Here is a 24457-nt window from a genome sequence, read left to right as displayed (position 1 = left end):
CAAACGGATATATCTTGCGCTGATAGAAATTGATTCAGAGACAGAACTTGTTAAAGACTGTATGATAAAGTGGGCTCAGAATTTTCAAGAAGTCATTACAATGGATACTTGGGAAAAGATTTGGGTGAGAAATGTAAAATTTACGCAAGCTCAAAATTTAAGAGAGAATTTTTATAAAATGTTTTATAGGTGGCATTTAGATCCTAAAAAATTTGCAAGTATGTATCCGAACTGCCAGCCTAAATGTTGGAGGTGTGGTGGTGAAGATGCAACGTATTTTCATATATGGTGGACCTGTAAGAAGATTAAAGCATTTTGGATTAAAATTTGGTGGAACATGCAGAAGATATTTAAGAAAAGGATAAAGTTTTGTCCGCAATTGTTTTTACTGGGTATTATTACAGACACTACTGTTGTGGACACTAAGTTGATGTTGAATTTAATTACGGCAGCAAGACTTTTAGTAGGGCAATATTGGAAGAAGGAAGAACTGCCGACTATAGAAGAATGGACTTTAAAACTTTCCAACTTGGCGGAAATGGCAAAGATTTCAGCGTATTTGAAAGACCATTCGCAACAGAGATATATTGTGGAGTGGAAAAAATGGATTGATTACATCCAGAATAAATATGGGACTAAAAAGTTTCATTTAGCATTTGAATAAGTACTGATGTGATATTTATATTGCTTGTAGTCATTTTATAAGAGTTAAAGTGCGATAGATTTAATAGTCTATTGTTGTTTGCATATGGTAGATTATGATTGTTTCTACTTTTATACCTTGTATTTAGCTCTGGGAAGTCGGGGAGGGGGGAGGGGGAGGGAGGGAGGTGTTGGGGAGGGTTGGGAAGAGGGGAGGGGGTTGGGAGGGGTTTTGTTTTGTTTTTTTATAAATAAAATGTACTGTAAAACTTTTCAATAAAAAATAACAGATGAAACTTATCAAGGGACCATACTCCTTAGACATTGATCTAACTTTTTGCGACTGGCGAGCAAAGGAATCTATTTCTATAAGTTAGTGCTGGCATTTGATGCAGACTGTAAATAATGTCACTGAGATAAACTGGAATTCACCACTAATATGCCTCAAACTGTATGATTCAACACAGTGCTAACAAATAGTTTTCCCTTAGGATGACAGTAGAGGAGTTCTAAAAGTCAGTTTCACAAGGCATCTTGCTCTCTCAAATGCCACAACTCCTGGACTAACAAATTTTCTCCCCTCCTTTCCACAGAAAATTAAAATAAATTGCTAACAACTCCATTCTTATTCAGTGTATTTTGTGTCCATTTATCTGTTCATTTGTCAACATAGTATGAAAGCACATCTTCCTTCCTCTGTCCTTACCACTTTCTACAGAGGGATGATCAAGACCATCCTGTCATATTGCATTACTGTCTGGTTTGGAAGTACCATTGCTTCAGACAGGAAGGCGGTGCAGAGAGTGGTGAGGATACCACAAAAGATTATTGGTAATTCACTTCCTTCTATCCAGGACATAGCATATAAGCGATGTTTGAGCAAGGTCCACAGGAATGTCTGGGACATTACACATCCTCTTCATGACCTATTTTCCTTGTTATCTTCTGGGAGGAGGCTTCATGATATCTGAAGCAGAACATCCAAATTCAGCCACAGTTTTGATCCATATAGCGTTAACCTGATGAACTCTCAATTTTCCTCTTTCCACTATGTATTCAAAATGGACAGTGATTAATATTTATGTGGATATGCATGTATGCGGGTATATACATACATATGTATATGTATATAGTATGTATATATGTCTGTTGTGTATGGGTAGATACATATTTTCTTTTGAGAGCAGGCAACAGAATTTCATTTTTAATGTGGGCCAGTGTTCTCATAGTAAAAAATGACAATAAAGATTATCTTATCTCTTATCTTATTGTGGCAGGAAACCATTCTGCTGGGCAAAGCGCTATTGTTGCTTCTTTTAGGCTTTCAACCAGGTATCTTTTGTTTTTTGTAACTACTCCAGTTTTGAATAACATGATAGAGCCTTCCTACTTATGAGGGGAAGGAAAGTAATGGCTTGCTTGAACCAGTGACTGGGAGGAAGGATGAAGCAAAAATTGAATATTAAAACCACGATGTCTAATCAAGCCTGGTTTCTCTGTGTTTAAATAGAAACAGGTTGCAGTAGATGCTGATCAAGTTTGGGCCCAGAAGTGTGCTCAAGCAAGAGCAATTAAAAAAAACACAGCCTGCACACAAACCTCAGCAGGGCAAGAAAAATACCACCAAAAGTTCAGCTTTGCTCCTCTTTCTGTGTGCAAGACTTACCACTCTTTTGTCTGGCATCTTTTGAGTGAACACTCTGTATAAACGCCAACTCTTTCCCAGGATAGGGCCCAAAGCCAAGGAACCACTTATGTACAATATACAAATTCTCACCTGTTGGCATGGGAAAGATCCATCAGTCTAAATGTAAAATTACATGGTAGGGGAGATTTGTAATATTCCTGGATGAGTGATATGCAACCTATTCTAGAAGACACAGCACATTTTCAAAAGGGCAAGTACAGTATACAAACAGAAGATAACTGACCCAGCAAATTCATAATTAAAGCTTCAAGTTTTTCTAAAATTCAAACTGTAACCATAGCTCGATAGACAGTTACTGTAATCTGTTATAGAGAAAGCCACATTTAAAAACTTGTTTTAAAAACATGTACACCTAAGTCTGAAATGGTATAGGGCAGGGGTAGGCAACCTTGGCTCTTTTATGACTCATGGACTTCAACTCCTAGAATTCCTGAGCCAGCCATGCTCAGGTTGCCTACCCCTGGTATAGGGTTTCCTGCCTGAGCACAGGGTTGGACTAGAACAGGACTTTTCAAACCTGTGGTACGCGTACCACCTGTGGTACATTAGCACATGGCAGGTGGTACGTGGCCCTGCCCAGCCAAGTGTATTGGGGGAGGGAACGAGCCAGCACAGCACAGGACGTACTGTGAGAGAGTCCTCCGGAGCTGCAGAGTGGCTGGGGCAAGGCAAAAGCCCCAAGATTGGCACTTCCAGCTCACCCAGAAGAGAAAGGAGGAGGAGAGGGGTGGAGACAGGAGAGGCTATAAAAGGAGGCAGCTTGGGCGCGACAGGGAGAGAGAGAAAAAGAGGCAGAGTCAGCTCTAGTTGCACCAAAGGGAAAGAAGAAGGAGAGTGGGGGGAGAAGAGAGGAGATCAAGCAGGCCGGCCATGAGCCGATCTACAATTTCTGTGGCAGCCACCTGTGCTGGCAGCAACAAACAGGCAAGAAACTCAGCGGGTGAGGGGGTCACCCTTCACAAGGAATGAAGAAAGGCAGCAATGAAGAAAGGCAGCATCGGCTGGAGGTGAGGCATGGAGGAGCTGAGGCATGGAGGGAGGGAGGGAGGGAGATGGAGAATGGAAGGATTCTTTTGTGTTTTTGTGACTTTGAAATTCTGGGACGTGCAATGTGGATTTTATGTTCTTAAAGAGTGTTTGGCAATTTCTATTTGGCTGATGTCTCGTGTTAGCTTCTATTGCTCTGCTATTGTTAGCTGCAAGGGATTTTAAAGTATTTTTCTCCTGAATGGATTTTGCCTGTAGTATTCCTTTACTTTTGAATGGAGCCATTTGGGAAGGCTCCTTAGCCAGCAACCAGTACTTACTACATTTCTTTTTCTTCCTTAAGTGCTGGCTTTTGGCTCCTTAACTTTCCTTTCTAGCCAGTAGCTAATTCTTAAAGGGGAATGCGCCTTTTTAAGCTAGTTCTCTCAGTGGCTTGTCTTTTCTGTCTCTGGAGGGTTTTCCTTGTTTGATGAATATATGGAAAAGGGGGGGGAAAATTTGGGGGGGGTGTTCAAATTCTTCCTTCAGAAGGAGATGGGAGTGAGAAAGAGGGAGGCAGGGAAGGAAGTCCTGCCTTAGCACTTGGCCACCAGCAGCCCTGCCATTGATTTTGCTTTTCAGAAGGTTGCAGAAGGGGATAACATGACCCTGGGATACTGACCATCATAAATATGAATCAGTTGCCAAGCATCCAAATATAAATCACATGACCCTGGGCATGCTGCAATGGTCATAAGTGTGAAAAATGGTCATAAGTCATTTCAGTGCAATTACAACTTTGAACAGGTTTTTTTTTTGGTCAAGTTTTTGACACCTTGCTAGGTGGTACTCGAATATTGCCATATCCTAAAGGTGGTACAATCGGTGAAAAGGTTGAAAAGCCCTGGAGTAGAAGACCTGCAAGGTCCCTTCCAACATCATCATCATCATCATCATCATCATCATCATCATCATCATCATCATTATTATTATTATTATTATTATTATTATTATTATTATTATTATTATTATTATTATTATTATTATTATTATTATTATTATTTTCACGAGGGAGGGTTAGGGACAAGGGATAAAACAGGAACCATAACTGTGAGTCACCTATTTGCATCAGAACCTAAGTATGAGGTGAGGGGCTGCAGCACAATATATCTCTGTTATCATCTGACTGCCTGAATGTTTATTCCTAAAGCTTCTTGGGATGAAGAACCTACTGGACTATGTTCACCCAAATATTAAACTTCCATTTACTAAACAAAACCAGAATGACTGGATTCACATCAATTATAAATTATCATTACAAACTATAGTGGCTATAATTATGTAACACCAAAATTTAGTTTGTTTGCTTGTGGCCTAGTAAATTATCTGAGCCTAGCCAATGATTTAACAGATGACCAGGCATAGGAAGTGGCAGTCCTATATAAACCTGTTTCATCTGATCACTTGCTAGGACAGGAATTCTCCAATTATGAATCTGAACTCCCTCCCAGGAGACACAAGCAATTTCAGCAAAGGGTTACAATTTTTAAAAATCAGATGAGGCTTGCCCAGGCAGAGTGGGAGTCGCTCAAACCTTGCTCTGAACTTTGTCCATTACTTCACTTATGCAAATTTGAAGTAGGCAGATGCAATATTGCAAATTTGAAGAACTGGGATACACAGATTAAAGATTAAAAATAAATGGTATGTTTGATTCTCATCCAACCCCATCTCCAAAAAGATCATTAACTTTATTCAGGGGGTGTACAAAGCCATTTATTATTTTAGCAGTTTACAGTACTGTGAAGTTTAGGCTAAATTAATATTTCCCTTGTTCTTACATTATGGACTGTTCATATACTGTAAATATGAAGCTTTAATTTGTGCACCACCTGCACCTGACTATGGCATAAACACACCATAGCACCACCATTTTCCTGCTGTGTCCCAGTTACTTCATCTCATCCCCAACCCACAAGTGGCAGAATCTTACATTCTCTTTTTGTTTAAAGCCTCAAGCTATATAAAATGTGCAGACTTTGTTACCCATTTCTTCAATGGGTTGAGGGAAAGCTTTCTGCCATCCTCTCACAAGTGTCTGCACCAAAAAACTGAGAACAGCTATGTGATATATTGCCGTATATCTACCCACATTCTGGATAGAGAGGGCCATTAGTTTGAAAGAAAAGAGGTCGTTTTAACATCAAGCAGCCCTCTCGCAACAGAGGGAGAGGGATAAGACACATCTTCTGTCTACAATGCCATCCTTTCAGGAGTTCCAAAAGATTTCACCTCATTTTCACTCTGATACAGATGACCCTGAGGGCACAGATAAATCCCCTAGTGCAGGGTTTTTCAACCAGTGGTACAGGTACCACCTGTGGTACATTGGCACCTGGCAGGTGGTACGTGACCATCCTAGAAAAGTGATAGCAGGGGAGGGGAATGAGCTGAACCGGTGGCAGCACCACACAAGCCTGAGCGAGAGATGGCTGGAGCTGCAGGGCTGTCAGGGCTCAGCGGAAGCGCCAGGATCAGCGCCAGGCTTCAGCTGGAGCTCGGCGCTGATCCTGGTGCTTCTGCTGAGCCCAGAAGAAGTGCCAATCAGATGGAATGTTGCAGCATCCCCAGGGTCTTGTGATTTACATTCAGATGCTTGGCAACTGATTCATATTTCTTGTGGGAACGGCCAGAATTTGGTCTCCCAAGAATTTGGCTTTTCACCTTTCAGCCTTTCCGTTCTTTCCTAGTTGGGCCTCTCTGTAGCTTCAGTGCAGAGAACACTCTCCTGGCTGGGAGGGGGGCCTGGCATGTGGGAGGTTTGGGAAACGCTATGATAAAGACTTCACATACATCTTATGCTACCTTGTTTTTGTGTGATCTCATAAGCACCTGAGTATCCAATTATTTCTATGTATCCTATTTGGTATGAGACTGATGTAATTTTTTGTAAGATTGGAGGTGAATAAAAGTTCAGCGGGCAGTGCTCGGGAGAGTTCTTTTTCTGGAGATGAGGCTGCCTGGCTGGTTAAAAGCTCTCTATCGACTCAGGTCTGAATTCTTTTTCCTTCGTCTGAATTCCTGTCCCTACATCTGAATTTCTTTCCCCTTCATCTGGTGACCCCGACGTGATGCCTGTGCCCGACGTTATGCCTGTGAGGGTGTGATACATGTGCGGCTGTGAGGCAAACTGTAACTTCTGGCTTACCTCCGCTCGGCAGGAGCTAAACGAACGCGTTCAACTAATTCATCCCGTTTTAAGGGGTCCACATGGTAAGACCAACTTATTCATTCCGTTTAAGGAGTCAACGAAGTCAGTTCAACAATTCATTCCGTTTAAGGAGTCAACGGGGTAAATATGGGGACTTCTCTTTCAACAGGACAGGAAAAACAGGTATCTGACCTTTGCAATTTGTTGACAAGGACTAAGCAAACAGTTAAAGTTTATAAAGAGGATGTAGAAGAGCTGGTTAAGATTATTGGTAAATTATGCCCTTGGTATCCTGCAGATGGATCTCTTAATCCCTATGATTGGCAAGAAATTGGGAAAAATCTGCATCAGGCTGTGACCACTCCAGTATCAGTACTACACACTTGGCAACTCTGCTATAAAGCTATTACTGAGTGGTCCAATCCTCTCTTGTACCCTCCAAAATTAATAACTCCTGAGGCACCAATCTTGTACCCTCCAAAATTAATAACTCCTGAGGCACCAATCTTGTATCCTCCAAAATTAATAATTCCTGAGGCACCAATCCTGTATCCCCCAGACCCTCAGCCACCACTGTCTTATCATAATTCTTCACGGCAGTGGAGCTCTGAGAGTCAGCAAAATTTGGACTTTCAACAGCCTCAAACACAGACAGCTATTCAACAAATAGTGCAGTCTGCATTGGTCTCTGAAAATTCAGAGGACATCCAGGAGGCATTGCCATTAATGGCTGTCTGCCCTGTGGTCCAAAACGCTCAAAATCAGCAAGTCCATGAGTCTGTCCCATCTGCAGTTCACAAAGAGCTGAAAGGAAGTGTTACAGACAATGGGTTGCAAAGCAATTTCACCCGGGAGCTTTTCCCTGAAAAGGTTCAAAATGAAGGTGCTGTTGATGTTCTGATGAAACAATTGGCATTTGAAAATACTAATCAGAACTGCAAAACAGCCCTGAAAGCAATTGATTCCAAACCTGAGACAACTATTGCTCCGATGATTGATTTGTGTCAGAACATTGAAACTGAATCTCATAAGACAGAACTTTTACCTACAGCTCTTGCAGCTGTATTTCATCCAGCCAAAGACAAAAAATGCTTTGCTTACCATTTTATGGATGATTTCTTGCTTGCTAGAAAGCCTTTACCTGTTAATTGTTTCCTAACCTTACAGGAAATCTTGACTAAATCGGGACTTGTCATTGCCCCTGAGAAGGTTCAAAATAAACCTCCCTTTCTATATTTAGGTGATCGGATGCTTCAATCTTCTTTTTCTCCTTTTGTTTCAACTCTGTGCATTCCATCTCATTTTACTCTGGTACAATTGCAAAACTTTTTAGGAGATCTTAATTGGGCTAGACCATTTTTAGGGTTAACTACTGCTTTGTTGCGTCCACTTTTTATTGCCTTGCAAGGTCATTTAACCCCTGACACGCAGATTCCAGTCTCCACAGCGAAGCAACATTGCCTTCATCAAATCAATTCTGCCTTTCGTAAAGTTATGGTTAACAGAGCTTCTCTTTTAGGATTGTTACAGCCAACTGCTATCTTATTTTTTCCTGAAACGCTTAAATCTATCTGCATTGTAGAATGGTTGTATTTGACACACACACCAGCTAAAAATGTATTTCCCATTGAGGTGTTATATTCTGGCTTTCATCCTTTAGTCTTTCATTTGCCTTGCACCAAGGATCAGCATGATTTCTTTCTGCAAATGTTTACTGCTTATGCGATTGCTTTTGTAGATTATGTGAGAGCTGTGTTGTTTAACCCCCCCAAGGACCAACGTTTGATTTTCTTACAGGAATTACCTTTTGTTTTTCAATCTGCACAGGTTTTTACCCTTCTTCCTAATGCTATTACTTTATTTACAGATGGATCTCATACCCGTGAGGTGGTTGTTTGGCAAATTAATGGAAAATGGCAAACTAAGTTCACAGCTTCTCAAACCTCAGCCCAGCGTGCTGAACTTTCTGCAGTGATTTTAGCCTTTAAATTACATGATTTGATTCCTTTTAATCTTATTGTGGACAATCTTTTTAATCATATGGCATTTGCTTACCTGTCTCCACTTTTGGATCGTAATTTGCTTTCTTTATTCCTTACTTTTCAAACTTTCCTGCGTGATACTATTCCTGATGGCAACCATAGAACCGATGTGGTTTTCCATTTTCTTAAGGAGGCTTACCCTTTGACTAACCATTCCTATTTTCACCAGAATGCTAAATCTCTTCGTGCTACCTTTAACATTCCACTTTCTCAGGCTGGTGATATTATCTCAGCCTGTCCTCCTTGCTCCTCTTCCCCCCTCTCTTTTCCCTTTGATGCTATTAATCCAAGAGGAACAGATGTGTGGGTTACCCCCCTTCGCAGCAAAACTGCCTCTCCTATTATTCAGCACCTTCTCGCTGCCATGGCTGTCATGGGACGACCACTTGTTTTAAAGACTGACAACGTTCCTGCGTATACTTCTGTTTTTTTTTTCAATTTTGCAGCACTTGGGATATTGCTCTCCGACATGGCATTCCATACAATAGCTCAGGCCAAGCTATAGTGGAACGTGCACATGGTACATTTAAAGCTTTGTTGTTTAACCATTTTAAAGAAAGGGGAATTACTCCCTCAGATCTTAAATCCTTGATTCCAGTATTGCTATTTACTTTGAATCATTTAACTATCACTAATCAAGCTTATACTCCTGCAGAGAGACATTTTAGGAAGGAGCTTTCCCTGGAACGACGAGTGCTATATAAGGAGATGCCCGAGCCAACCTGGAAGGGACCAGCTGAATTGATTACTTGGGGAAGGGGTTTTGCATCTATTCCTACTCCTACAGGACCGGTGTGGGTGCCTGCCAGGTGTGTGAAGCCATTCCGAGCCAAACATGAGCTGGCACCAGAGGCTAAGCAGTCCGCTCCCAGAATTCAATCCAGCCCTGACATTCAACCCGAACCCGGTGGGTGAAACACCACGAAGGCGTAAAAGACCTTCCCGGCCAGCAGGAACTCAGCCACCAGTAACATGGGGAATGTTATAAACACTCAGCGGAAATGCCCTTTGTGACCTTACAACTATTCCTGTCGGCATTTATTGCTCAACTTAACACCAATTCAGCACTTGGACTGTTGCTGTGTTTTTTTTGGTTTTTATTTTTTTATTTTTTCATCTGTAGGAATTCATGAAGTTTTAGCAAATAGAGGACAATTCAATTTGTAGCTACAACTGACCAATATTTCTAGTCAGAGAATTTTTGCTTATAAAAATGTCTGCTTCTGCTCATGAAGTTATTAGCTTTTGCATTGTTCCTGTCTGTGCTCCAGCTACTATTATTCAAAATTATACTCTTTTTACCAATTTTAATATATCCACCACCTATATACTATGTATTCTTGGGGCTTTCCAACTTATAGACTTAGGAAAATGCTTTTTCTATGGCTACCAGATTTAGCTTCGCTTAAACATTTATTTGTTTATGGTATTTTAACTATAGTTATATTGATTAGTTTGTGTTGCTGTATTCAATGTATTCCCTCTTTGCTGGCATTGTGCCATTCGCTTTTTGTTAAACGATCTCACACCTCTACCTTCAATGCCAAAGATTTACATGTTATGCAAGCTTATCTCAAGCATTCTGCTTCTGTCATTACACAAAAAAAGGGGACATGTGGGAACGGCCAGAATTTGGTCTCCCAAGAATTTGGCTTTTCACCTTTCTGTTCTTTCCTAGTTGGGCCTCTCTGTAGCTTCAGTGCAGAGAACACTCTCCTGGCTGGGAGGGGGGCCTGGCATGTGGGAGGTTTGGGAAACGCTATGATAAAGACTTCACATACATCTTATGCTACCTTGTTTTTGTGTGATCTCATAAGCACCTGAGTATCCAATTATTTCTATGTATCCTATTTGGTATGAGACTGATGTAATTTTTTGTAAGATTGGAGGTGAATAAAAGTTCAGCGGGCAGTGCTCGGGAGAGTTCTTTTTCTGGAGATGAGGCTGCCTGGCTGGTTAAAAGCTCTCTATCGACTCAGGTCTGAATTCTTTTTCCTTCGTCTGAATTCCTGTCCCTACATCTGAATTTCTTTCCCCTTCATTTATGACGGTCACAGTGTCCCAGGGTCATGTGAAGTGACCAAAACCTGCTGCAACCACCCAGCAGACAGGGTGAATAAAAACCAAACACCCCCCCCCCACCTCACCCCCACTGCCAATTCTCAACAGAAATGCTCACAACAATCGAAACTTTGGACAGGAGGAAGAACGCCGCCAGGTGGGCAGACAAGTGTCTTGCTCAACTGTGGCTTGGGGGGCACTTTTTTCAGGGCCATTGTAACAGTCCTTTTTTTTGGTCATCATGTTTTTGACACCTTGCTAGGCGACTGGTGGTACTCGGATATTGCCATATCCTAAAAGTGGTACAATGGGTGAAAGGTTGAAAAGCCCTGCCCTAGTACAGAGGTATGAGCTTCTTGTTGCAAAGTTTAAGCTTAAACTGAAGAAAGTAGGGAAAAGCACTAAGCCAGTCAGGTATGAATTAAATCATATCCCTGTTGAATATACAGTAGAGGTGACAAATAGATTTAAGGAATTAGATCTGATAGACAGGGTGCCTGAAGAACTATGGACAGAGGTTCGCAACATTGTACAAGAGGTAGCAACCAAAACCATCCCAAAGAAAAAGAAATGCAAGAAAGCAAAATGGCTGTCTGAGGAAGCTTTGCAAATAGCTGAGGAAAGGAGGGAAGCAAAAGGCAAGGGAGAAAAAGAAAGATACGTCCAATTGAATGCAGAATTCCAGAGAATAGCTAGAAGAGATAAGAATGACTTCTTAAATGAACAGTGCAAAGAAATAGAAGAAAACAATAGAATAGGGAGGAGCAGAGATCTTTTCAAGAAAATTGGAGAGATGAAGGGAACGTTCAATGCAAAAATGGGCATGATAAAGGACCAAAATGGCAGGGACCTAACAGAGGCAGAAGAGATTAAGAAGAGATGGCAAAATTACACAGAAGAACTATACAAGAATGAGCTTAACGTCCCTGATAATCACAATGAGGTGGTCACTGACCTCGAGCCAGACATCCTAGAATGTGAAGTGAAGTGGGCCTTAGAAAAGCTGAGCAACAACAAAGCTAGTGGAGGTGACAGTATTCCAGCTGAGCTATTCAAAAACTTAAAAGACGATGCAGTAAAAGTGCTACACTCAATTTGCCAGCAAATTTGGAAAACTCAACAGTGGCCACAGGATTGGAAAAGATCAGTTTACATTCCAATTCCAAAGAAAGGCAGTGCCAAAGAATGTTCAAACTATCGCACCATTGCACTCATTTCTCATGCTAGTAAAGTTATGCTTAAAATCCTACAAGCTAGACTCCAGCAGTATGTGGATCGAGAACTACCAGAAGTACAGGCAGGATTTCGAAGAGGCAGAGGAACTAGAGATCAAATTGCCAACATACGCTGGATCATGGAAAAAGCTAGAGAGTTCCAGAAAAACATCTACTTCTGCTTCATTGACTATGCTAAAGCCTTTGATTGTGTGGATCATAACAAACTGTGGCAAGTTCTTAAAGAGATGGGAGTACCAGAACATCTTATTTGTCTCTTGAGAAACCTATATGCGGGCCAAGAAGCAACAGTGAGAACTGGACACGGAACCACTGATTGGTTCAAAATTGGGAAAGGAGTCCGGCAAGGCTGTATACTGTCGCCTTGCCTATTTAACTTATATGCAGAGCACATCATGAGAAAGGCAGGGCTAGATGAATCAAAAGTTGGAATTAAGATTGCTGGAAGAAATATCAACAACCTAAGATATGCAGATGATACCACTCTAATGGCAGAAAGTGAAGAGGAACTGAAGAGTCTCTTGTTGCGAGTGAAGAAGGAGAGTGCAAAAGTTGGGTTGAAACTAAACATTAAGAAAACTAAGATCATGGCATCCGGCCCTCTTAATTCCTGGCAAATAGATGGGGAAGTGACAGATTTTATTTTCCTGGGCTCCAAGATCACTGCAGATGGGGACTGTAGTCAAGAAATTAAAAGACGCTTGCTCCTAGGGAGGAAAGCCATGGCAAATCTAGACAGCACACTAAAAAGCAGAGACATCACCCTGTCAACAAAAGTGCGTATAGTCAAGGCTATGGTCTTCCCAGTTGCAATGTATGGCAGTGAAAGTTGGACCATAAGAAAGGCTGAGCGCCAAAGAATTGAGGCCTTTGAACTCTGGTGCTGGAGAAGACTCCTGCGAGTCCCTTGGACTGCAAGGCGATCAAACCGGTCAGTCCTAGAGGAGATCAACCCTGACTGCTCTTTAGAAGGCCAGATCCTGAAGCTAAAACTCAAATACTTTGGCCACCTAATGAGGAGGAAGGACTCACTGGAGAAGAGCCTAATGCTGGGAAAGATTGAGGGCAATAGAAGAAGGGGACGACAGAGAATGAGGTGGCTGGATGGAGTCACTGAAGCAGTAGGCGTGAGCTTAACTGGACTCCAGAAGATGGTAGAGGACAGGAAGGCCTGGAGGAACATTGTCCATAGGGTCGCGATGGGTCGGAAACGACTTCGCAACTAACAACAACAACAAAGTACAGAGGTCCCCAATCTTCCCCAGTTCCGTGGAAAGAGGTTTTTTCATGGACTGGATGTGGCATGGTTTTGCATGCTGCCTGCATCCTGCAGATGGGGCTTCACTTGTTTGCATGGACTGATTTCTGGCCGTGGATTGGTGCCAGTGGCCTCAAGAGCTCTCACGGAGAATGCTAACAACCAGATGACTCTAAAGAAATATGATCCTTCCACCCCCACCCATCCTGTCAGAATTAATCCTATCGCCCCCACCATCCTGCCAGAACTGATGAACCTTCTTGGATGAGAAGAGAGACTTCTTCTTCCTCAGGGAAAAAACAGTCCAGTTGCCTTTTGAAAAAGCATCTTTGAGACAACTATGACCTGAATAAACTGAGAATCTCCATTATCTAGGATTAGCATACTTGAGCTGCAACATTGCAGATAAACACCAGATGGCAGCAGAAGATACAGAAAACTAAACGGAGCTAAACTGTGAAGGGTCTATTGCAGAGGTCCCAAACCTTTTGGGCACCAGGGACCCGTTACGTGTAGAGGTTTTTTTGCGGACCAGAGGGGGCGTGGTTTTGTGTGCTGCCTGCATCACGCAGATGGGGCTTTGGTTGTTTATGTCTTGTTTATGGTCTATTGGCATAACAGTACAAATACAAAGAAAACACTAGGCAGGCCTGAAGAAAATGGGGGGAGGGTTCTCTGTATACTCCCAAATGTGGCTCTTGACCCGGTTGCTGTGATTATGTGCTGTCAGATTGAAAGGTAAGGAACTACTCGGGTTAATATTAAGCATATTTTACAAACCCAAGCATGATTTTTGTGTTGAAATTCAACATTAATTTAACAGGAGTCTCTCACCTTAACTCACTAGACACAATCTACTTAGCTTTTGGAAAGGCTTTTTTCTTTTCTTTTTCTCTTTTCATTTTTTAAAAAATTCTTTTTTTTTCTTTTTGCTTATGTGCTAATAGACAAGAACTTGGAATTTTAAATGTTAGAAACTTAGAAAAAATGTTTAAAGGGCTTCAGAAAGGTTGCTTCTGAAAGGAAAATACTGAAAAATAAAATCTTATTCATTTCCACATATTCCTCTGTATATCAATAATCTGCTATGTAACTATATCACTAAGATCAATACATAGTAAATCTCACAATTGTTCTCAAAATATACATTCACCTACTTGAATCAGCATCTCTAAGGATGGTCTGCTCAGTGGATTCTGTTTTTCAATTCCAAAGAGATACACACTGCCGTAAGTCAAGCCACTGCCCAGGAGAGTCACAACATTCAAGTTTGGACTAGACATTTTCACAATCCTGCAGGAGATAATGGATAAAGGAGAAAACATGAGAAAAGGAGTTATTGAAAGAAGTAACTGTATTTTCTTTATCCTTTCCTTTCCTTCCAACATGTGCTACAACAGTTTGTTTCTTGACACACTGAACCTGGATTTCACTATTCTGATTTTCTTCCTGACTAAAAAAGTATCAGCCAGAACCAAAATGCTCCATCCTTCCAAGTTAATTATATTCCCTGAAGTATCATCCTAAAAATGACACTCTTCCACTAGGAATAGAATTCTGAAGCATAGTGTCCCTAATCCCCACCTCTAATTCTGGTGCAGAAGGGTCCTATTGTCAAAGGTTTCTAAAGTTGTCAAGAAATTCAGGATAATTAACTATTGTACTTAGTAATTGTTTCCTCAAGCTTAAATGATCTTTTATGTCAAGAATGATTCTCTTTTCACCTAGTTTCTTCTCTGCTCTCAACTTGACAACAATAGGAAGGTGGGTGGTTGAATTGTCTGGGGTGGGAATGGAATGCTAAGAATCCATCTGCAGATCATGAGGTCCTGCTCCGCCCTTCAAGGACACGCTGCACAGGTGTTTGAATGATCCAGACAGTTCCCATAACAAATGGAGTGTAGGTGATTGGACAATGCAATGGACTAAGGTGAGCAGCCAAATGAGAAATTCATGTTTAATTATATGGACCTTTGAGCAGGAAATTCAGAGCTGGTTTTGCTTCATTTAAGCCAATGTAGTGTATTCAATAAAAATATTACTTTTGGGAAGAACAATGTTCCAGGAGTTTCTTTCTTGGATTCGCTAGCTGGACATCTGACATTTTAGAGCAATGATGCAAAAACTGTAAACCTTGTGCAGCCTACCAGCATCTCTTTTTCATTCCCAAAATGGACAGGGGGAAAAATGCAGCACCTTTTTTGTATTTTGGTGGCATTTTATGGGGCAAAATGTTCTTAACTCTTGCATAAGCTCACATTATCCATGTTAATCTTTGAAAAACTCATCCCACTAAGCATAAGTTAGATGTTTTGCTACTTGAGGAAATAGGAGGCTCCTCACATGCAACAGCTGATTAGATTGGCAGCTGAGTTTTTCTTCAGCAGCAGTAAGGAGACAATCTTGTCATTCAAATTTGAACACAATACCCAGGCTCTAAGGATACAGGTCAACACATCAAATACCTGCTACCACTATTCAGCATTTGGCCTGTGGAGTGATTGGCTCATTCTGCTTTCAATTACTTCATATAATAATTTATTCTGAATCTTTCAAGCCATTTCTTTGTCTGGGACTATCTTGGAAATTATTTTCTGCTATATATGCAATTCAGAAATGTAAGAATTAATGAAATAAACATATTGTAATATTTTCTCTAGGGCAGAGATTCCCAACCTTTTCTGCACCAGGTACCGGTTCTGTGGAGACAGGTTTTATCACAGACTTGAGAATGCGTGGTTTTGTGTGCTCCTGCATCCCACGAACGGGGCTTTGCTTGTTTGCGCAGACCAGTTGCTGGCATGCTTACGGCCCAGTACCGGTCCACGGACTGGGGGTTGGAGACCCCTGCTCTAGGGAGAATAGGCAGAACAATAAATATAAAAACCTACTAATTCCTTAGATTTAAATTTTTGGACGGTCTTGAGCATATTATCTGGACTGAGTTCGATCCTGTTTCCCCTGATGATGTGGACAGGATCATGGGGAGGCTGAGCTCCACCACCTGTTTGTTGGATCCGTGCCCCTCCTGGCTGGTTTATGTGGCCCATGAGGAGACACAAGGCTGGTTCCAGGCAGTAATAACTGCTTCTTTGAAGGAGGGTGTCTTCCCCGCTGCCTTGAAGGAGGCGGTGGTGAGACCCCTCCTCAAAAAGCCTGTCCTGAACCCAGCTGTTTTAAATAATTATTGTCCAGTCTCCAACCTTCGCTTTTTGTCTAAGGTTGTTGAGAGTGTGGTGGCGCATCAGCTTCCTCTGTTCCTGGAGGAAACTGAGTATCTGGACCTGTACCAATCGGGTTTCAGGCCCGGACACAGCACGGAGACGGCATTGGTCACGCTGGTGAATGATCTCTGGCGGGCTCGGGACAGGGGTTGTTCCTCTGTCCTAGTCCTATTAGATCTCTCAGCGGCTTTTGATACCATCGACCATGGTATCCTACTGCGGCGTCTCAGGGGGTTGGGAGTGGGAGGCACCGTTTTACGGTGGTTCTCCTATCTCCTAGGCCGCTCACAGTCGGTGTTGACGGGAGGGCAGAGGTCCACCCCAAGGCCTCTCGTTTGTGGAGTTCCTCAGGGGTCTGTTCTCTCGCCCCTCCTGTTCAACATCTACATGAAGCCGCTGGGTGAGATCATTCGTGGTTTCGGGGTGGGGTATCATCAGTACGCTGATGATACCCAACTTTTTCTTTCCACCCCGAACCAACCCAGCAATGCCCTCGCCGTGATGTTCTGTTGCCTGGAGGCGGTTCAGGTCTGGATGGGGAGAAACAGGCTTCGTCTCAATCCCGCCAAGACTGAGTGGCTGTGCATATCGGCATCTTGGGCTAACCAGATTATTCCACCTTTAACGATGGGGGGTGAGATGTTACCCCCCGTTGATAGGGCTTGCAACTTGGGCGTCCTCCTGGATTCACGGTTCAATTTTGAAGATCATATAGGAGCCGTGACCAGGGGGGCTTTTGCCCAGGTACACCTGGTGTGCCAGTTGTGACCCTACCTGGACCGAGATGCCCTACGCACAGTCACTCATGTGCTCGTGACCTCCCGTTTAGACTACTGCAACGCTCTCTACATGGGGCTGCCCTTGTGTTGTGACTCAGGGCCAGCCTGTGGGTCCGGCAGCCGGCTCAGATGTCTCGGATGACTCAGATGAGGGGGAGGAGGAGAATGTGGAAGACGAACTGGTTGATGATGGCTTGGAGGCTTCGCAGAGCCCCCAGCCGGGGCCCTCTTCTCAGCTGCGTGAGCCCGATAGTGCGGAGGATGATGACCCACAGCTGGCCCTGTTCAAGGACGCCCGACGCAGGAGGCAGTCGAGCAGGAACAAACAGAGAAAGGCTGTGGGACTCCTCGGGAGGAGGCACAGGGAGGCCACGCCCTGAACTCTAAATAAAAGGAGTGTTTGGGGAAGGGCTGGTTGCTGAAAGCAACCCTTCCGTTTGAGGATTCAAGTTCCAGTGTTTTTGTTTCTTGTTCTGTTATTTGAGTAATAAATCTTGGCAGACGCTTTTCAGCCTCAGACGCTCTCCAGTCTCTACTGTTTGAACAGGGGTTTGCCTTATTGCAAGGCCGGTAGCAGGCTGGTTCAGAACACCTTGAGGACCACTCGGAGGCTTCAGCTGGTGCAGAATGCGGCCGCGCGAGTTGTGATGGGGGTTTCCCGATACTCCCATGTAACACCTCTACTCCGGGTGAGATTCAAGGTGCTGGTGATGACCTATAAAGCCCTAAATGGCTTGGGTCCGGGATATCTGAGGGAACACCTGCTGCCAGCATCAAGTTCCCTTCGTCCAGTGCGCTCACACAGGGAGGGCCTTCTCTGTGGGTGCGCCTGCCCTCTGGAACCAGCTCCCCGGGGAGCTCAGGACTGCCCCCGACCTCCGTTCATTCCGCCGGGACCTGAAGACCTGGCTCTTCGAGCTCTCTGGCCCGGGCTGAGAATTTTAATTTTAATTTAATTGGGGTTTTTACTTTTTTCAGGGATTGATGTAATTTTTTAAATTGTTTTTAACTTTTGTATTTCTTGTTTTAAATACCCTGTAAACCGCCCTGAGTCCTTCGGGAAAGGGCGGTATATAAATCAAAATAAAATAAATAAAAATAAATAAAAAATTATGTGAGCATTTATAGAAAATCTGGCCCTTAAAACTTCCAGAGCCTTATCAAGGCCCATTTATTGCCCTCTCCATGTTTGGGAGGTTTGACCTCACCCTCACGAATGACAATAAGGAATCCACAGCCATGCAGACCCTGAAAGTCTAAAATGTATAAAACTGCTGTAAACAAAAACAAGATTCTTCTCTTGAGAAATTCTTGAATGACAAAGAATCAGAAGATCTTGCCCAGAGAGCAAAAACATAGGACTGACATGGCCTTACCTATTTTTTCTGAAGCGAATTGTGAAGACGATGAGGAAAAAACTGAGCAGAACTCCACTGGTGTTAAAGGCCCAGACAATTGCCAAGAGGGCCACTGAAAAAGAAGAGGTGCTCTTACAGCGGGTTTCTGGAAATGGCTGAAGAAAAAGTAAGGTAAAAGAAGTAAAAACTCTTTGGAAATTTCTCTCCAAAAAAGGTGGGGCGGCCTGCCTCATAAGAATTCATTGTGAATCCACTGTAATAGTTTATATCTCATTTACCAAGAAGTGCCTTTGTCATAGCCATTTCTGGGTAAAAGAAAAAAATATACTTCAGTGTGGGAAAACTTATGTTTTCTACTTTTAAAGATTACGTATTTTATAACTGAGTCAACAATTTGTATTATTTCTATAATACTGGATATGTTTCACGCAACTCTTGCATTTGTTTACAATGTAGACTAAGCATGATGTTACACCACAATTAAGCCAATCTCTAAATTGACCTGGTGAAAAACAGAGGCAACATGATTCAAGTCTTACAAAACAAAACATGTCTTGAAGTTTTTAGGGCTTGATTATATGGAGAAAATGCTGCATATTAATTCTTTATCTCATTTCCCTGTGTAGTTTGATGAAAGGCTGATATAAAAAGTCCACAGTGCCTGTGAAGAAATTAATAACTCTAAATATAAAAAAAAATATAAAAATCACACTGAAAGGATTTTGGTGGAATTAAAAAAAATAAAAATAGGAATTTACTACTACCACCTACCTAAGCAAAGGATAATATGTTCCTGAATCAATTTGTCAAATTCTCAAGAAACCAACGTGTAATGCTAACAGAAGATTTTAGCTGCAACAGTTACTTTATCTAGAAGCAGGAGGTCCAACAGATTTCAGACCTATCTTGCTGGGAGATTACAATGAACAGACGCTCCAAAAGCTCCATATGTGGCCCAGTGCTGCTTAACAACTTTATCAACAAGAGAAAACTGTGTCACATTTCATGCTGCATTTTTCTTCTGGATGTTCTTACATTTTTCATCGTATGTCTATACAGTATACACTGACTTAACGGTTAGATTTTTTAACTTGTTTGAATGATGTTATATAATTACCATTCTATTTTGTCAGAAATGGCTTGTACCCAAACAGGAAAAATCAAGAGAAAACCATCAGTATTATAACTCCAGAGACGGCAGCCAATACAGCTGATATTTTCCTGTTATTTTTAAATTATATAGCTTAAGATCCTGCAAGAATGTTTTATTGTTCTATGCAGTGCTTTTTTTGTAAAAGAAAAAGGTGCCGGAACTCACACATGTCATACAACCCGCCTTGCCTACTCTACAAGGTTCCATCCAAAAAAAGGTGCCGGAACTCCGTTCTGAGCACTCTATGACAAAAAAAAGCCCTGGTTCTATGAGTACTGCAAATTACTTGCACGCACATACATACACACACACACAATCTGAATGAGCCAATTACACAGTCTGTGTGTGTTTGGCTTTATAGTTCATTATTCATAGATACTTACAATTGTTGAAGTACAGAGATCCTTCAGAATCAGTTGTTGTCGATCTTGGCTCTCATAGTCAAAGTTATTCTCATATAACTTGGAATAATTGAACCCCATCTCCATAGCACATTCTAAGCCTTGATTCAACCACATGATCTGAGCAGAGCTTAGTTACGCCTGGCATAGGAAGCAAGGTTGATCTCAAAAACTGAGACTCAGATATATGCAGCAACAGATGAGAATTACTTGACAGAAATTTCTCTACCCTTAAAAGTCCTGAGTTGACTGATAGGAATCATGAGCAAAATTATTAGACTGTAATAATTTAACTCACATTGTCTCATTTAGTATCTATCTATCTATCTATCTATCTATCTATCTATCTATCTATCTATCTATCTATCTATCTATCTAATTATCTATCTCATAAATTATAACATAGGCATATGAAAAGAATGAAAATAGCTGAAGGAAGTCTTTGTTCACCCACATGCCACAGCTATATCCAAAATACAGCTATTGTACACATGTATTTTAAAAAATACTGATTTTTGCAAAAGTGTGAAAAATGAACTACAAAAATCAGATATTTTGAAACTGAAAACTAATTATTTGCTGTACTGTCAAATGACATAAAATAAAAATGATGCCTGAGTAATGCCAGTCAGGAATCCAGCCTGGCCTAGGAATGGAGATTAAATGTGACAGAAATTGTGCACACACTTAAACCAATACAATTGTCCTTAATCTTGAGTGTTATTAATGAGTAAGTAAGCTAGAAATTGTGTAAACATATTTGTAAAAATTATTCAGCCTACCACAGCATGAGAGAGAGAAAAAGAAAAAGCTGGTTTTACCTTCTATAGCTGTACACACTCTCCCCGGGTTCAAGTTAAGTTTTGGTCACAGCAGTCCTTGTCGGACATGCGAAGCTCCCTATGTAATCCTTAGCGCTGCTCCCTGCTGCAGACGTTTGTCGTGCAATTGAGGGCCAAGGCAGGAGAGCTCAGGTGGAGGAGGGCCGTTTGGGCAAGCCCGTTCCTACTCCCTCTCCTCACCCTGCAGTCACCAAAAGGGTCTCTGGCGTTGGAAGGCACCAGCCCAAGCTTTTCTCAGGGCAGGGGCGTGTAACAAAACTGGAGAACTGCTCCTATTGGTCCCTACAACTGTATAGCTGACGTTGAGAATGCTGCTTATAAGTGAAGATGTCGTTATCAGAAAGAAACTTTTTTTTCCTGCTGTAATTTGCCCTGACTTGATATGCGAGAATGGAGGGTATTCAGACAAAGTATTTTAATTGATATCACGCTACCAGAAGGAACAAAAGAGAGTCCAGCCATGACAACGAACTTTGTTGCCGATTAATCCAGCGTTTCCCAACCTTAGGAACTTGAAGATGCGTGGACTTCAACTCCCAGAATTCCCCAGCCAGCTATGCTGGCTGGGGAATTCTGGGAGTTGAAGTCCACGCATCTTCAAGTTCCTAAGGTTGGAAAACGCTGGCATATTTGGAGGTTTGAAGGAAGACGGTCTCTGCAACATTGCAAAACTCAGGAAAGACGGGTCTCCGCCATCGCTTAAGTGTTTATTCCATTCTCCACCCCGTCCGATTTCATTTTCTTTAGCTCGCTCGCCTGAAATTTGCAACGACTTCGTGGAACGTCCCCTCCTCCGCCTTACAGCAGAATCGCCTCTTTGCATTAACTTTCTCTTCTAGCAATCTGGCTCCCCTCGCTTTGCGTTTGTCTGATATAATATCGGATCGATAAAAAGGGGAAAGGGCACGGACACCTCTTCCTCGTCTTCTTTTTAAATGGGAAAAAAATCATGCTGACGCGGAGGGCAAGATTGGGCTGAGTCTATTGCTCTCACCCACGCGATCTGACCAAGCTAGGCAAACGCAGGCAAGCGGTCCCCTCCTGCCGCTGTGCTGCGTCTTCTTGCCGGTTCTTCTCAAGGTGGCTGGCCCGGGACTGGAAGACGGGTGCTCCGACCCAGATTGTTGGGGGCAATTAAGCTGACTTTGTAATAATGCCGCTTGGGGGTGTGTGTGTGAAAGCCCTAATAAGCAGGCATATACATAGAATGAAGGCTACCGCTAAGCTTGTAAGCCGCCCTGAGTCTTCGGAGAAGGGCGGGATATAAATGGAATTAAAATTAAAAAAAAATCCTTCTGTGCGCGAAGCTGAGTGCGCGCTTCGGCGAATCCGATTCGGCGACGATATTGCGGGCAGAAGCATCAACTGAACGAGAGGGGCTTGACTCAAGCTGCTCGGAAGTGGCTGGCCGCTTCTTTAGGGGAAACCAAAGGCTTCAAAAGGGGGCTGGGGGAGTCAAGCTGGAACATCAAGCCTGAAGCTGGGTTGCTATTCGAAGAGAAACGAGCAGCTTCAATAATGAATGGAAGTTTTTTAGATATACGTGACCTACAGAAAGAATCGCGTTTGCCTCTCGTGTATTTTTATGACTAATGGCTGCCCCGTTTAGGCTCCACAAGACTTCTCTCCAAATAAAGTGATTGGTTTTGTACATATTCTTTCCTATAGAGTGATGCATGAGACGGAATGGAATTCGGGATTAATTAAATCATGCCTTAAATCCCTCCGTGGGTTCTTTCCTTACAAAACACTTTTAAGAGCACACAGCATTTAGCCAAATACTAGATGTGTGTGCAAGACATTGACCTGCCTCAACTAGATCTCCCAAGAAAGCAGAACTCTTGAAACAGGCATTGTCCCAGAAGGAACTTTTTATTGAGTGATGGCAAGAGAGCAAAGCAAGGTCTAAAGATTTAGCATGTAAAGGATTACATAAAAAAGGCAATATAGGATTCCTCTCCCTCCCCCCACCCCATGTCCAACTGCCCGGATGAAATCCAATCACTTCACAGGTGCCAAATTGTTATGTGAATCTGGAGATTTAGCCAGCTTCTCAACGTCTCTCTCGGTTTCATTTCCCAATGGTCCCAGGTTCAGTTGTCTGGAGATAAGGCATATGTTGTCAGGTCATATTCCTCTCATCCAGAGGGAGGGCACCCTGTGCAGAGCAGAGCAAAACAGATAATATTCCCCCTCCCCATGCAAATACCCCGCCCCAACAGAATGGCAGGTCCCGAAAATGAATACATAAGCTCAAGCAGGGAAGGAATAAATGAAAGAGGTGAGGTGGAGACAAATACATTTGAGGGGTCCTGACAAGTGGTGAAGCACTTCCAGAGGGTCTCTGATGATCAACTGTACCCAGCAATACCATTTTTCATAATTGTAGTCTTACTCCTAGTATTAGCTGAATTGTGAATTGGAATTGCTATTTTAATTAACTCTTATTCTGGAGAGGGAAGGAGAGAAAGAGAGAGATCCTCAATGGAACTGCATCTACATGGAGGGAAGTGAGTAGTGGGGTGCCCCAGGGCTCTGTTCTGGGCCCAGTGCTCTTCAACATCTTCATCAACAATTTGAATGAGGGGATAGATGGGGAACTCATCAAATTTGCAGATGACACCAAGCTGGCAGGAATAGCCAATACTCCAGAAGATAGGCTTAAGATACAGGAGGATCTGGACAGACTTGAACACTGGGCACTATCTAACAAAATGAAATTCAATTGTGAAAAAGTAAGGTTCTACATTTAGGCAGGAAAAATCAAATGTACAGGTATAGTATAGGTGGTACCTTGCTCAATAGTAGCAACTGTGAGAGGTATCTCAGAGTCCTAGTGGACAGTCACTTAGATATGAGCCAGCAGTGTGCTGCAGCTGCCAAAAAAGCCAACACAGTGTTAGGCTGCATTAACAGAGGGATAGAATCAAGATCAGGGACGTGGTGGCTCAGTGGGTTAGGACGCTGAGCTTGTGGATCAGAAGGTCGGCAGTTTGGCGGGTCGAATCCCAAGTGCCGCATAACAGAGTGAGCACCTGTTACTCGTCCCAGCTTCTGCCAACCTAGCAGTTTGAAAGCACGTAAAAATGCAAGTAGAAAAATAGGGACCACTACGGTGGGAAGGTAACAGCGTTCCGTGCGCCTTTGGCGTCTAGTCATGCCGGCCACATGACCACGGAGATGTCCTCGGACAAAGCGCTGGCTCTTCGGCTTTGAAACGGAGATGAGCACTGGCCCCTAGAGTCAGAAACGACTAGCACGCATGTGCGGGGGAACCTTTACCTTCACCTAGAATCAAGATCATGTGAAGTATTAATACCACTTTACAATGCCTTGGTAAGGCCACACTTGGAATACTGCATCCAGTTTTGGTCACCACAATGTAAAAAAGATGTTGAGAATCCAGAAAGAGTACAGAGAAGAGCAACAGATGATTAGAGGTCTGGAGGCTAAAACATATAAGGAATGGTTGCTGGAATTGGGTATGTCTAGTCGGAAACGACTAGCACACAGTGGCATAGCGTGGGGGGTGCAGGGGGGGCCGTCTGCACCGGGCGCAACATCTGGGGGGGGCTCT

At 42.7% G+C, this 24457-nt stretch overlaps 1 protein-coding gene across 1 annotated transcript in view; it reads right to left on the bottom strand.

Moving 5' to 3' along the window:
• The window catches only part of GPR156 (G protein-coupled receptor 156), a gene marked incomplete at both ends in the record, with an annotated part of 42431 nt that extends 22276 nt beyond the window's left edge, over positions 1-20155 (bottom strand). Inside the window, 4 exons of the mRNA XM_081318922.1 lie at positions 2309-2419; positions 14281-14416; positions 18503-18708; positions 20021-20155. Of these exons, the coding sequence (XP_081175048.1) occupies positions 2309-2419; positions 14281-14416; positions 18503-18708; positions 20021-20155 (588 nt within the window). The remainder of the gene's footprint in view (positions 1-2308; positions 2420-14280; positions 14417-18502; positions 18709-20020) is intronic.
• Between the last annotated feature and the right edge of the window lie 4302 nt (positions 20156-24457).

This window comes from Vipera berus (genome assembly GCF_964194415.1).
Source record: "Vipera berus genome assembly, chromosome: 2".
Classification (NCBI taxonomy): Eukaryota; Metazoa; Chordata; class Lepidosauria; order Squamata; family Viperidae; genus Vipera; species Vipera berus.
Note: the sequence above shows the minus strand (reverse complement) of the source record. Positions and strands in the feature narration are given on the sequence as shown.